This window comes from Ascaphus truei, chromosome 6 (genome assembly GCF_040206685.1).
Source record: "Ascaphus truei isolate aAscTru1 chromosome 6, aAscTru1.hap1, whole genome shotgun sequence".
Lineage (NCBI taxonomy): Eukaryota > Metazoa > Chordata > Amphibia > Anura > Ascaphidae > Ascaphus > Ascaphus truei.
In genome coordinates this window covers 137,441,284-137,457,825 of record NC_134488.1, presented here as the reverse complement: position 1 = coordinate 137,457,825, position 16,542 = coordinate 137,441,284, and the positions used below count along the sequence as shown (strand labels likewise).

Sequence of the window (16,542 nt, the reverse complement as noted above, 5' to 3'; positions counted from 1 at the left end):
ATACAGAAGAGGCCGGCACACACGGTGATACAGATACAGAAGAGGCCGGCACACACGGTGATACAGATACAGAAGAGGCCGGCACACACGGTGATACACATACAGAAGAGGCCGGCACACACGGTGATACACATACAGAAGAGGCCGGCACACACGGTGATACACATACAGAAGAGGCCGGCACACACGGTGATACACAAACAGAAGAGGCCGGCACACACGGTGATACAGAAGAGGCCGGCACACACGGTGATACACATACAGAAAAGGCCGGCACACACGGTGATACACATACAGAAAAGGCCGGCACACACGGTGATACAGAAGAGGCCGGCACACACGGTGATACACATACAGAAGAGGCCGGCACACACGGTGATACACATACAGAAGAGGCCGGCACACACGGTGATACACATACAGAAAAGGCCGGCGCACACGGTAATACACATACAGAAGAGGCCGGCACACACAGTGATACACATACAGAAGAGGCCGGCACACACGGTGATACACATACAGAAGAGGCCGGCACACATGGTCCCTGTGATACAGATACAGAAGAGGCCGGCACACAAGGTGATACAGATACAGAAGAGGCCGGCACACATGGTCCCTGTGATACACATACAGAAAAGGCCGGCACACAAGGTGATACAGATACAGAAGAGGCCAGCACACACGGTCCCTGTGATACAGATACAGAAGAGGCCGGCACACACGGTGATACACATACAGAAGAGGCCGGCACACACGGTGATACACATACAGGAGAGGCCGGCACACACGGTGATACACATACAGAAGAGGCCGGCACACACGGTGATACAGATACATAAGAGGCCGGCACACACGGTGATACACATACAGAAGAGGCCGGCACACACGGTGATACACATACAGAAGAGGCCGGCACACACGGTGATACACATACAGAAGAGGCCGGAACACACGGTGATACACATACAGAAGAGGCCGGCACACACGGTGATACACATACAGAAGAGGCCGGCACACACGGTGATACAGATACAGAAGAGGCCGGCACACACGGTGATACAGATACAGAAGAGGCCGGCACACACGGTGATACACATACAGAAGAGGCCGGCACACACGGTGATACACATACAGAAGAGGCCGGCACACACGGTGATACACATACAGAAGAGGCCGGCACACACGGTGATACACATACAGAAGAGGCCGGCACACAAGGTGATACAGATACAGAAGAGGCCGGCACACACGGTGATACACATACAGAAGAGGCCGGCACACACGGTGATACAGAAGAGGCCGGCACACACGGTGATACACATACAGAAGAGGCCGGCACACACGGTGATACACATACAGAAGAGTCTGACACACACGGTGATACACATACAGAAGAGGCCGACACACACGGTGATACACATACAGAAGAGGCCGGCACACACTGTGATACAGATACAGAAGAGGCCGGCACACACGGTGATACAGAAGAGGCCGGCACACACGGTGATACAGATACAGAAGAGGCCGGCACACACGGTGATACACATACAGAAGAGGCCGGCACATGGTGATACAGATACAGAAGAGGCCGGCACACACGGTGATACACATACAGAAGAGGCCGGCACACACGGTGATACAGATACAGAAGAGGCCGGCACACACGGTGATACAGAAGAGGCCGGCACACACGGTGATACACATACAGAAGAGGCCGGCACACACGGTGATACAGATACAGAAGAGTCCGACACACACGGTGATACACATACAGAAGAGGCCGGCACACACTGTGATACAGATACAGAAGAGGCCGGCACACACGGTGATACAGAAGAGGCCGGCACACACGGTGATACAGATACAGAAGAGGCCGGCACACACGGTGATACAGATACAGAAGAGGCCGGCACACACGGTGATACAGATACAGAAGAGGACGGCACACACGGTGATACAGATACAGAAGAGGCCGGCACACACGGTGATACAGATACAGAAGAGGCCGGCAAACACGGTGATACAGATACAGGAGAGGCCGGCACACACGGTGATACACATACAGAAGAGGCCGGCACACACGGTGATACACATACAGAAGAGGCCGGCACACACGGTGATACAGATACAGAAGAGGCCGGCACACACGGTGATACAGAAGAGGCCGGCACACACGGTGATACACATACAGAAGAGGCCGGCACACACGGTGATACACATACAGAAGAGGCCGGCACACACGGTGATACACATACAGAAGAGGCCGGCACACACTGTGATACAGATACAGAAGAGGCCGGCACACACGGTGATACAGAAGAGGCCGGCACACACGGTGATACAGATACAGAAGAGGCCGGCACACACGGTGATACACATACAGAAGAGGCCGGCACACACGGTGATACAGATACAGAAGAGGCCGGCACACACGGTGATACAGATACAGAAGAGGCCGGCACACACGGTGATACAGATACAGAAGAGGCCGGCAAACACGGTGATACAGATACAGGAGAGGCCGGCACACACGGTGATACACATACAGAAGAGGCCGGCACACACGGTGATACACATAGAGAAGAGGCCGGCACACACGGTGATACACATACAGAAGAGGCCGGCACACACGGTGATACACATAGAGAAGAGGCCGGCACACACGGTGATACAGATACAGAAGAGGCCGGCACACACGGTGATACAGGAGAGGCCGGCACACACGGTGATACAGATACAGAAGAGGCCGGCACACACGGTGATACAGATACAGAAGAGGCCGGCACACACGGTGATACACATACAGGAGGTTTATTAACACAAGTCCACGTTCCTCTCTCACCGAGGACAGGCGTCTTGAGAGAGGAACGGTGAGAGAAAGCCGGAACGGGTATTTGTGTTTGTATCACAAGCACCCTGTGTGCCGGCGTTTTGTGTGTGTGTGTCTGCCCCCTTGCCCCGGCCTCCCCCCCTTGCCCCGAGCTCGCCCCCTTGCCCCGGGCTCCCCCCCTTGCCCCGTACTCCCCCACATGCCCCGGGCTTCCCCCCCTTGCCCCAGCCTCCCCCCCTTTGCCCCGGCCTCCCCCCCTTGCCCCGGCCTCCCCCCCTTGCCCCGGCCTCCCCCCCTTGCCCCGGCCTCCCCCCCTTGCCCCGGCCTCCCCCCCTTTGCCCCGGGCTCCCCCCCTTGCCCCGGCCTCCCCCCCTTGCCCCGGCCTCCCCCCCTTGCCCTGTACTCCCCCCCTTGCCCCGGCCTCCCCCCCTTGCCCCGGCCTCCCCCCCTTGCCCCGGCCTCCCCCCCTTTGCCCCGGGCTCCCCCCCTTGCCCCGGGCTTCCCCCCCTTGCCCCGGCCTCCCCCCCTTGCCCCGGGCTCCCCCCTTGCCCCCGGCCTCCCCCCCTTGCCCCCGGCCTCCCCCCCTTGCCCCTGGGATACGCTGTAATATGCCTGTTGATATATCTCACGGAGCTGTCCAGCCGAGCTCCGTCCTGTATGTATATATATATCTCTAATTAAATTAACATTTCACACTTAACTGGCTGCTCAATTAGCATGAGAGGCATCGCCAGGGCTGGTGTTACCGTGGCAACATCACGTCTAGGAAGGGACAGGAATGCCGAGGCCGGTACCTCTAGGACTGGCACATTGGTAGAAAGCTTGACACCTCTATGACTAAACTCCTGAAGAGAACAGACTCACATGGCCTGTAACCTCTAGGACTGGGCTGGCCAGGGGAGGAGAGGGGGTTGGACTAGAGTGTTGCCCCTCTATGGCTGGATACGTTAGTTGGGCACATGGAGGTACAGCCTGGCAGCTGAAGGAATGTGTTGGGCAGAGTAATAGACAGCTAGGTACCTCTAGGACTATATAAACACAGGTATATAGAGCCTGGCTCCTCTACGACTATATCAACACAGTGATATAGAGCTTGGTACCTCTAGGACTATATAAACACTGGTATACAGAGCCTGCTACATCGAGGACTATATAAACACATGTATCCAGCGTCTAGTACCTCTAGGACTATTTAACACATGTATCCAGCGTCTGGTACCTCTAGGACTATATAACACATGTATCCAGCGTCTGGTACCTCTAGGACTATATAACACATGTATCCAGCGTCTGGTACCTCTAGGACTATATAACACATGTATCCAGCGTCTGGTACCTCTAGGACTATATAACACATGTAGCCAGCGTCTGGTACCTCTAGGACTATATAACACATGTATCCAGCGTCTGGTACCTCTAGGACTATATAACACATGTAGCCAGCGTCTGGTACCTCTAGGACTATATAACACATGTATCCAGCGTCTGGTACCTCTAGGACTATATAAACACATGTATCCAGCGTCTAGTACCTCTAGGACTATTTAACACATGTATCCAGCGTCTGGTACCTCTAGGACTATATAACACATGTATCCAGCGTCTGGTACCTCTAGGACTATATAAACACATGTATCCAGCGTCTGGTTCCTCTAGGACTATATAAACACACGTATCCAGCGTCTGGTACCTCTAGGACTATATAAACACATGTATCCAGCGTCTGGTACCTCTAGGACTATATAAACACATGTATCCAGCGTCTGGCACCTCTAGGACTATATAACATATGTATCCAGCGTCTGGCACCTCTAGGACTATATAACATATGTATCCAGCGTCTGGCACCTCTAGGACTATATAACACATGTATCCAGCGTCTGGTACCTCTAGGACTATATAAACACATGTATCCAGCGTCTGGTTCCTCTAGGACTATATAAACACACGTATCCAGCGTCTGGTACCTCTAGGACTATATAAACACATGTATCCAGCGTCTGGTACCTCTAGGACTATATAAACACATGTATCCAGCGTCTGGCACCTCTAGGACTATATAACATATGTATCCAGCGTCTGGCACCTCTAGGACTATATAACATATGTATCCAGCGTCTGGCACTGGTTTCTAAAGTTTCTCACCTCTCTTTCTCCCTCCCTCTCCCCTTCCCCTCTCTCCCACCCTCTCCCCTTCCCTTCTCTACCCCCCTCTCTTCCCTTCCCCTCTCTCCCCCCCACACCCTTCTCTCTCTCCCCTTCCCCTCTCTCCCCCCCACACCCTTCTCTCCCCCCCACACCTTTCTCTCCCCTTCCCCTCTCTCCCCCCTCCCTGCAGTTTCCCCCACTGTTCGGATTCAGGCCTCCCAGAGCCTGGTGAGAGAGGGAGAGCTGCTCACACTCAAATGTGATGTCACCGGGAATCCAAGGTGAGTAACCACAGGTAAACAACCACAGGCACCCACCCCAACCACAGGCTCCCACCCAACCCACCCCAACCACAGGCACCCACCCAACCCACCCCAACCACAGGCACCCACCCAACCCACCCCAACCACAAGCACCCATCCAACCCACCCCAACCACAGGCACCCACCCAACCCACCCCAACCACAAGCACCCATCCAACCCACCCCAACCACAGGCACCCACCCAACCCACCCCAACCACAAGCACCCATCCAACCCACCCCAACCACAGGCACCCACCCAACCCACCCCAACCACAAGCACCCATCCAACCCACCCCAACCACAGGCACCCCCACAACCCACCCCAACCACAGGCTCCCCCACAACCCACCCCAACCACAGGCACCCACCCACCCCACCCCAACCACAAGCACCCACCCAACCCACCCCAACCACAAGCACCCATCCAACCCACCCCAACCACAGGCACCCCCACAACCCACCCCAACCACAGGCACCCACCCACCCCACCCCAACCACAAGCACCCACCCAACCCACCCCAACCACAAGCACCCATCCAACCCACCCCAACCACAGGCACCCCCACAACCCACCCCAACCACAGGCTCCCCCACAACCCACCCCAACCACAGGCACCCACCCACCCCACCCCAACCACAAGCACCCACCCAACCCACCCCAACCACAAGCACCCATCCAACCCACCCCAACCACAGGCACCCCCACAACCCACCCCAACCACAGGCTCCCCCACAACCCACCCCAACCACAGGCACCCACCCACCCCACCCCAACCACAAGCACCCACCCAACCCACCCCAACCACAAGCACCCATCCAACCCACCCCAACCACAGGCACCCCCACAACCCACCCCAACCACAGGCTCCCCCACAACCCACCCCAGCCACAGGCTCCCACACAACCCACCCCAACCACAAGCACCCATCCAACCCACCCCAACCACAGGCACCCACCCAACCCACCCCAACCACAGGCACCCACCCAACCCACCCCAACCACAGGCACCCACCCAACCCACCCCAACCACAGGCTCCCCCACAACCCACCCCAACCACAGGCACCCACCCAACCCACCCCAACCACAAGCACCCACCCACCCCAACCACAGGCACCCACCCAACCCACCCCAACCACAGGCACCCACCCAACCCACCCCAACCACAGGCACCCATCCAACCCACCCCAACCACAAGCACCCATCCAACCCACCCCAACCACAGGCACCCTCCCAACCCACCCCAACCACAGGCACCCACCCAACCCACCCCAACCACAGGCACCCATCCAACCCACCCCAACCACAAGCACCCATCCAACCCACCCCAACCACAGGCTCCCACACAACCCACCCCAACCACAGGCACCCACCCACCCCAACCACAGGCACCCACCCACCCCAACCACAGGCACCCACCCAACCCACCCCAACCACAGGCACCCACCCAACCCACCCCAACCACAGGCTCCCCCACAACCCACCCCAACCACAGGCACCCACCCACCCCAACCACAGGCACCCACCCACCCCAACCACAGGCACCCACCCAACCCACCCCAACCACAGGCACCCACCCAACCCACCCCAACCACAGGCACCCACCCAACCCACCCCAACCACAGGCACCCACCCAACCCACCCCAACCACAGGCACCCACCCAACCCACCCCAACCACAGGCACCCACCCAACCCACCCCAACCACAGGCACCCACCCAACCCACCCCAACCACAGGCACCCACCCAACCCACCCCAACCACAGGCTCCCACACAACCCACCCCAACCACAGGCTCCCACCCAACCCACCCCAACCACAGGCTCCCACACAACCCACCCCAACCACAGGCACCCACCCAACCCACCCCAACCACAGGCACCCATCCAACCCACCCCAACCACAAGCACCCACCCAACCCACCCCAACCACAAGCACCCATCCAACCCACCCCAACCACAAGCACCCACCCAACCCACCCCAACCACAGGCACCCATCCAACCCACCCCAACCACAAGCACCCACCCAACCCACCCCAACCACAAGCACCCATCCAACCCACCCCAACCACAAGCACCCACCCAACCCACCCCAACCACAAGCACCCATCCAACCCACCCCAACCACAGGCACCCACCCAACCCACCCCAACCACAAGCACCCATCCAACCCACCCCAACCACAGGCTCCCACACAACCCACCCCAACCACAGGCACCCACCCAACCCACCCCAACCACAGGCACCCACCCAACCCACCCCAACCACAAGCACCCATCCAACCCACCCCAACCACAGGCACCCACCCAACCCACCCCAACCACAGGCTCCCACACAACCCACCCCAACCACAGGCACCCACCCAACCCACCCCAACCACAGGCACCCATCCAACCCACCCCAACCACAGGCACCCACCCAACCCACCCCAACCACAGGCTCCCACACAACCCACCCCAACCACAGGCACCCACACAACCCACCCCAACCACAGGCACCCACCCAACCCACCCCAACCACAGGCTCCCACACAACCCACCCCAACCACAGGCACCCACCCAACCCACCCCAACCACAGGCACCCACCCAACCCACCCCAACCACAGGCTCCCACCCAACCCACCCCAACCACAGGCTCCCACACAACCCACCCCAACCACAGGCACCCACCCAACCCACCCCAACCACAGGCTCCCACACAACCCACCCCAACCACAGGCACCCACCCAACCCACCCCAACCACAGGCACCCACCCAACCCACCCCAACCACAGGCTCCCACCCAACCCACCCCAACCACAGGCTCCCACACAACCCACCCCAACCACAGGCACCCACCCAACCCACCCCAACCACAGGCACCCACCCACCCCAACCACAGGCACCCACCCACCCCAACCACAGGCACCCACCCCAACCCACCCCAACCACAGGCACCCACCCAACCCACCCCAACCACAAGCACCCATCCAACCCACCCCAACCACAGGCACCCACCCAACCCACCCCAACCACAGGCACCCATCCAACCCACCCCAACCACAGGCACCCACCCAACCCACCCCAACCACAGGCACCCATCCAACCCACCCCAACCACAGGCACCCACCCAACCCACCCCAACCACAGGCACCCATCCAACCCACCCCAACCACAGGCACCCACCCAACCCACCCCAACCACAGGCACCCACCCAACCCACCCCAACCACAGGCACCCACCCACCCCAACCACAGGCTCCCACACAACCCACCCCAACCACAGGCACCCACCCAACCCACCCCAACCACAAGCACCCATCCAACCCACCCCAACCACAGGCACCCACCCAACCCACCCCAACCACAGGCACCCACCCCAACCACAGGCTCCCACACAACCCACCCAACCCACCCCAACCACAGGCACCCACCCAACCACCCCAACCACAGGCACCCACCCCAACCACAAGCACCCATCCAACCCACCCCAACCACAGGCACCCACCCAACCCACCCCAACCACAGGCACCCACCCACCCCAACCACAGGCACCCACCCAACCCACCCCAACCACAGGCACCCACCCAACCCACCCCAACCACAGGCACCCACCCACCCCAACCACAGGCTCCCACACAACCCACCCCAACCACAGGCACCCACCCAACCCACCCCAACCACAGGCACCCACCCACCCCAACCACAGGCACCCACCCAACCCACCCCAACCACAGGCACCCACCCAACCCACCCCACCCACCCCAACCACAGGCACCCACCCCAACCACAGGCACCCGCCCACCCCAACCACAGGCTCCCACACAACCCACCCCAACCACAGGCACCCACCCAACCCACCCCAACCACAAGCACCCATCCAACCCACCCCAACCACAGGCACCCACCCAACCCACCCCAACCACAAGCACCCATCCAACCCACCCCAACCACAAGCACCCATCCAACCCACCCCAACCACAGGCACCCACCCAACCCACCCCAACCACAGGCACCCACCCAACCCACCCCAACCACAGGCACCCACCCACCCCAACCACAGGCTCCCACACAACCCACCCCAACCACAGGCACCCACCCAACCCACCCCAACCACAGGCACCCACCCAACCCACCCCAACCACAGGCACCCACCCACCCCAACCACAGGCACCCACCCAACCCACCCCAACCACAGGCACCCACCCAACCCACCCCAACCACAGGCACCCACCCACCCCAACCACAGGCTCCCACACAACCCACCCCAACCACAGGCACCCACCCAACCCACCCCAACCACAGGCACCCACCCACCCCAACCACAGGCACCCACCCAACCCACCCCAACCACAGGCACCCACCCAACCCACCCCACCCACCCCAACCACAGGCACCCACCCCAACCACAGGCACCCACCCACCCCAACCACAGGCTCCCACACAACCCACCCCAACCACAGGCACCCACCCAACCCACCCCAACCACAAGCACCCATCCAACCCACCCCAACCACAGGCACCCACCCAACCCACCCCAACCACAGGCACCCACCCAACCCACCCCAACCACAGGCACCCACCCACCCCAACCACAGGCTCCCACACAACCCACCCCAACCACAGGCACCCACCCAACCCACCCCAACCACAAGCACCCATCCAACCCACCCCAACCACAGGCACCCACCCAACCCACCCCAACCACAAGCACCCATCCAACCCACCCCAACCACAGGCACCCACCCAACCCACCCCAACCACAGGCACCCACCCAACCCACCCCAACCACAGGCACCCACCCACCCCAACCACAGGCTCCCACACAACCCACCCCAACCACAGGCACCCACCCAACCCACCCCAACCACAGGCACCCACCCACCCCAACCACAGGCACCCACCCAACCCACCCCAACCACAGGCACCCACCCAACCCACCCCACCCACCCCAACCACAGGCACCCACCCCAACCACAGGCACCCACCCAACCCACCCCAACCACAGGCAAATCCACAGGCACCCACCCACCCCAACCACAGGCACCCACCCCAACCACAGGCACCCACCCAACCCACCCCAACCACAAGCACCCATCCAACCCACCCCAACCACAGGCTCCCACCCAACCCACCCCAACCACAGGCACCCACCCACCCCAACCACAGGCTCCCACACAACCCACCCCAACCACAGGCACCCACCCAACCCACCCCAACCACAGGCACCCACCCACCCCAACCACAGGCTCCCACACAACCCACCCCAACCACAGGCACCCACCCAACCCACCCCAACCACAGGCACCCACCCAACCCACCCCAACCACAGGCACCCACCCAACCCACCCCAACCACAGGCACCCACCCCAACCACAGGCTCCCACACAACCCACCCAACCCACCCCAACCACAGGCACCCACCCAACCACCCCAACCACAGGCACCCACCCAACCCACCCCAACCACAAGCACCCATCCAACCCACCCCAACCACAGGCACCCACCCAACCCACCCCAACCACAGGCACCCACCCACCCCAACCACAGGCACCCACCCAACCCACCCCAACCACAGGCACCCACCCAACCCACCCCAACCACAGGCACCCACCCACCCCAACCACAGGCTCCCACACAACCCACCCCAACCACAGGCACCCACCCAACCCACCCCAACCACAGGCACCCACCCACCCCAACCACAGGCACCCACCCAACCCACCCCAACCACAGGCACCCACCCAACCCACCCCACCCACCCCAACCACAGGCACCCACCCCAACCACAGGCACCCACCCACCCCAACCACAGGCTCCCACACAACCCACCCCAACCACAGGCTCCCACACAACCCACCCCAACCACAGGCACCCACCCAACCCACCCCAACCACAAGCACCCACCCACCCCAACCACAGGCACCCACCCAACCCACCCCAACCACAGGCACCCACCCACCCCAACCACAGGCACCCACCCAACCCACCCCAACCACAGGCACCCACCCACCCCAACCACAGGCACCCACCCAACCCACCCCAACCACAGGCACCCACCCAACCCACCCCAACCACAGGCACCCACCCACCCCAACCACAGGCACCCACCCACCCCAACCACAGGCTCCCACACAACCCACCCCAACCACAGGCACCCACCCAACCCACCCCAACCACAGGCACCCACCCAACCCACCCCAACCACAGGCACCCACCCAACCCACCCCAACCACAGGCACCCACCCAACCCAACCACAGGCTCCCACACAACCCACCCCAACCACAGGCACCCACCCACCCCAACCACAGGCACCCACCCAACCCACCCCAACCACAGGCACCCACCCACCCCAACCACAGGCACCCACCCAACCCACCCCAACCCACCCCAACCACAGGCACCCACCCAACCCACCCCAACCACAGGCACCCACCCACCCCAACCACAGGCACCCACCCACCCCAACCACAGGCTCCCACACAACCCACCCCAACCACAGGCACCCACCCAACCCACCCCAACCACAGGCACCCACCCAACCCACCCCAACCACAGGCACCCACCCAACCCACCCCAACCACAGGCACCCACCCAACCCAACCACAGGCTCCCACACAACCCACCCCAACCACAGGCACCCACCCAACCCACCCCAACCACAGGCACCCACCCACCCCAACCACAGGCACCCACCCAACCCACCCCAACCACAGGCAAATCCACAGGCACCCACCCACCCCAACCACAGGCACCCACCCCAACCACAGGCACCCACCCACCCCAACCACAGGCACCCACCCCAACCACAGGCACCCACCCACCCCAACCACAGGCACCCACCCCAACCACAGGCACCCACCCAACCCACCCCAACCACAAGCACCCATCCAACCCACCCCAACCACAGGCACCCACCCAACCCACCCCAACCACAGGCACCCACCCACCCCAACCACAGGCTCCCACACAACCCACCCCAACCACAGGCACCCACCCAACCCACCCCAACCACAGGCACCCACCCACCCCAACCACAGGCACCCACCCAACCCACCCCAACCACAGGCACCCACCCAACCCAACCACAGGCTCCCACACAACCCACCCCAACCACAGGCACCCACCCAACCCACCCCAACCACAGGCACCCACCCACCCCAACCACAGGCACCCACCCAACCCACCCCAACCACAGGCAAATCCACAGGCACCCACCCACCCCAACCACAGGCACCCACCCCAACCACAGGCACCCACCCACCCCAACCACAGGCACCCACCCCAACCACAGGCACCCACCCACCCCAACCACAGGCACCCACCCCAACCACAGGCACCCACCCAACCCACCCCAACCACAAGCACCCATCCAACCCACCCCAACCACAGGCACCCACCCAACCCACCCCAACCACAGGCACCCACCCACCCCAACCACAGGCTCCCACACAACCCACCCCAACCACAGGCACCCACCCAACCCACCCCAACCACAGGCACCCACCCACCCCAACCACAGGCACCCACCCAACCCACCCCAACCACAGGCACCCACCCAACCCACCCCAACCACAGGCACCCACCCAACCCACCCCAACCACAGGCACCCACCCAACCCACCCCACCCACCCCAACCACAGGCACCCACCCAACCCACCCCAACCACAAGCACCCATCCAACCCACCCCAACCACAGGCACCCACCCAACCCACCCCAACCACAAGCACCCATCCAACCCACCCCAACCACAGGCACCCATCCAACCCACCCCAACCACAGGCTCCCACACAACCCACCCCAACCACAGGCACCCACCCAACCCACCCCAACCACAAGCACCCATCCAACCCACCCCAACCACAGGCACCCACCCAACCCACCCCAACCACAAGCAAATCCACAGGCACCCACCCAACCCACCCCAACCACAAGCACCCATCCAACCCACCCCAACCACAGGCACCCACCCAACCCACCCCAACCACAAGCAAATCCACAGGCACCCACCCAACCCACCCCAACCACAAGCACCCATCCAACCCACCCCAACCACAGGCACCCACCCAACCCACCCCAACCACAAGCAAATCCACAGGCACCCACCCAACCCACCCCAACCACAAGCACCCATCCAACCCACCCCAACCACAGGCACCCACCCAACCCACCCCAACCACAGGCACCCACCCAACCCACCCCAACCACAGGCACCCACCCACCCCAACCACAGGCTCCCACACAACCCACCCCAACCACAGGCACCCACCCAACCCACCCCAACCACAGGCACCCACCCCAACCACAGGCACCCACCCAACCCACCCCAACCACAGGCACCCACCCCACCCACCCCAACCACAGGCACCCACCCCAACCACAGGCACCCACCCAACCCACCCCAACCACAGGCACCCACCCACCCCAACCACAGGCACCCACCCCAACCACAGGCACCCACCCAACCCACCCCTACCACAGGCACCCACCCAACCCACCCCAACCACAGGCACCCACCCAACCCACCCCAACCACAGGCACCCACCCAACCCACCCCAACCACAGGCATCCACCCACCCCAACCACAGGCTCCCACACAACCCACCCCAACCACAGGCACCCACCCAACCCACCCCAACCACAGGCACCCACCCAACCCACCCCAACTACAGGCACCCACCCAACCCACCCCAACCACAGGCACCCACCCACCCCAACCACAGGCACCCACCCACCCCAGCCACAGGCACCCACCCAACCACCCCAACCACAGGCACCCACCCCAACCACAGGCACCCACCCACCCCAACCACAGGCACCCACCCAACCCACCCCAACCACAGGCACTCACCCACCCCAACCACAGGCACCCACCCCAACCACAGGCACCCACCCAACCCATCCCAACCACAGGCACCCACCCAACCCACCCCAACCACAGGCACCCACCCAACCCACCCCAACCACAGGCACCCACCCACCCCACCCCAACCACAGGCACCCACCCCAGCCACAGGCACCCACCCAACCACCCCAACCACAGGCACCCACCCACCCCAACCACAGGCACCCACCCAACCCACCCCAACCACAGGCACCCACCCACCCCACCCCAACCACAGGCACCCACCCCAGCCACAGGCACCCACCCAACCACCCCAACCACAGGCACCCACCCACCCCAACCACAGGCACCCACCCACCCCAACCACAGGCACCCACCCAACCCACCCCAACCACAGGCACCCACCCACCCCAACCACAGGCACCCACCCCAACCACAGGCTCCCACACAACCCACCTCAACCACAGACACCCACCCAACCACCCCAACAACAGGCAACCACCACAGGCAATCACCCACCCCAACTACAGGCAACCACCCAACCCACCCCAACCACAGGCAACCACCCAACCCACCCCAACCACAGGCAAGCACCCACCCCAACCACAGGCACCCACCCAACCCACCCCAACCACAGGCTCCCACAAAACCCACCCCAACCACAGGCACCCACCCCAACCACAGACACCTTCCTGTCCCACCCCAAACACAGACACCCACCTGTCCCACCCCAAACACAGACACCCACCTGTCGCACCCCAAACACAGACACCCAAACCCTTGGAAGTCTGTGACCCTTTCTACTTGGTTTTAAGCTCACCCAGACCACTTTTAATGGCACGTCCTGTTATACACGTCCTGTTATACACCTGTGACTGACCAGTCTAGTGAGACATTTCTTCCTCGGTGCGAGAGGTGGAGAGAGCGGTCACAGGTAGGACCTGCAGAGAGAGTTGACCTTGGCATGGCTGCCGCTACCGGCTTATAACGCGTAGGCCAAAGGATTAAACTAAATGACTTTTACTTATGAGGAGAAAAGCAGATAGTACTGAGCGGTCAGACTGGATGTGGCCCTGAGGCTCTCACCCCGTGATGTACACGGGGTCACGTCCCAGCAGCACTGCTTGACACAAATATATGGTGAGTTGGGTTTGCAGTTTGAGCAAACAGAGGAGTGACTGTACGGGGCGGCAGAGTGACTGTACGGGGCGGCCGAGGAGTGACTGTACGGGGCGGCAGAGTGACTGTACGGGGCGGCAGAGTGACTGTACGGGGCGGCAGAGTGACTGTACGGGGTGGCAGAGTGACTGTACGGGGCGGCAGAGGAGTGACTGTACGGGGTGGCAGAGGAGTGACTGTACGGGGCGGCAGAGTGACTGTACGGGGCGGCAGAGTGACTGTACGGGGTGGCAGAGTGACTGTACGGGGCGGCCGAGGAGTGACTGTACGGGGCGGCAGAGTGACTGTACGGGGTGGCTGAGGAGTGACTGTACGGGGTGGCAGAGGAGTGACTGTACGGGGCGGCAGAGTGACTGTACGGGGCGGCAGAGGAGTGACTGTACGGGGTGGCAGAGGAGTGACTGTACGGGGCGGCAGAGTGACTGTACGGGGCGGCAGAGTGACTGTACGGGGTGGCAGAGTGACTCTACGGGGCGGCCGAGGAGTGACTGTACGGGGCGGCAGAGTGACTGTACGGGGCGGCCGAGGAGTGACTGTACGGGGTGGCAGAGTGACTGTACGGGGCGGCAGAGTGACTGTACGGGGTGGCAGAGTGACTGTACGGGGTGGCAGAGTGACTGTACGGGGCGGCAGAGTGACTGTACGGGGTGGCAGAGTGACTGTACGGGGTGGCTGAGGAGTGACTGTACGGGGTGGCAGAGTGACTGTACGGGGTGGCAGAGTGACTGTACGGGGTGGCAGAGTGACTGTACGGGGTGGCTGAGGAGTGACTGTACGGGGTGGCAGAGTGACTGTACGGGGCGGCAGAGTGACTGTACGGGGCGGCCGAGGAGTGACTGTACGGGGTGGCAGAGTGACTGTACGGGGTGGCAGAGTGACTGTACGGGGCGGCCGAGTGACTGTACGGGGCGGCAGAGTGACTGTACGGGGTGGCAGAGTGACTGTACGGGGCTGAGGAGTGACTGTACGGGGTGGCTGAGTGACTGTACGGGGCTGAGGAGTGACTGTACGGGGTGGCAGAGTGACTGTACGGGGCGGCCGAGGAGTGACTGTACGGGGTGGCAGAGTGACTGTACGGGGTGGCAGAGTGACGGTACGGGGCGGCAGAGTGACTGTACGGGGTGGCAGAGTGACTGTACGGGGTGGCTGAGTGACTGTATGGGGTGGCTGAGGAGTGACTGTACGGGGCGGCAGAGTGACTGTACGGGGTGGCAGAGTGACTGTACGGGGTGGCTGAGGAGTGACTGTACGGGGTGGCA

General features: G+C 62.1%; 1 protein-coding gene across 1 annotated transcript in view; it reads left to right on the top strand.

Moving 5' to 3' along the window:
* CADM4 (cell adhesion molecule 4) overlaps nucleotides 1-16,542 on the top strand; it is a 98,545-nt gene that overhangs the window by 44,687 nt on the left and 37,316 nt on the right. The window contains exon 6 of the mRNA XM_075606689.1: nucleotides 5,169-5,259. Coding sequence (XP_075462804.1) covers nucleotides 5,169-5,259 — 91 coding nt within the window. The remainder of the gene's footprint in view (nucleotides 1-5,168; nucleotides 5,260-16,542) is intronic.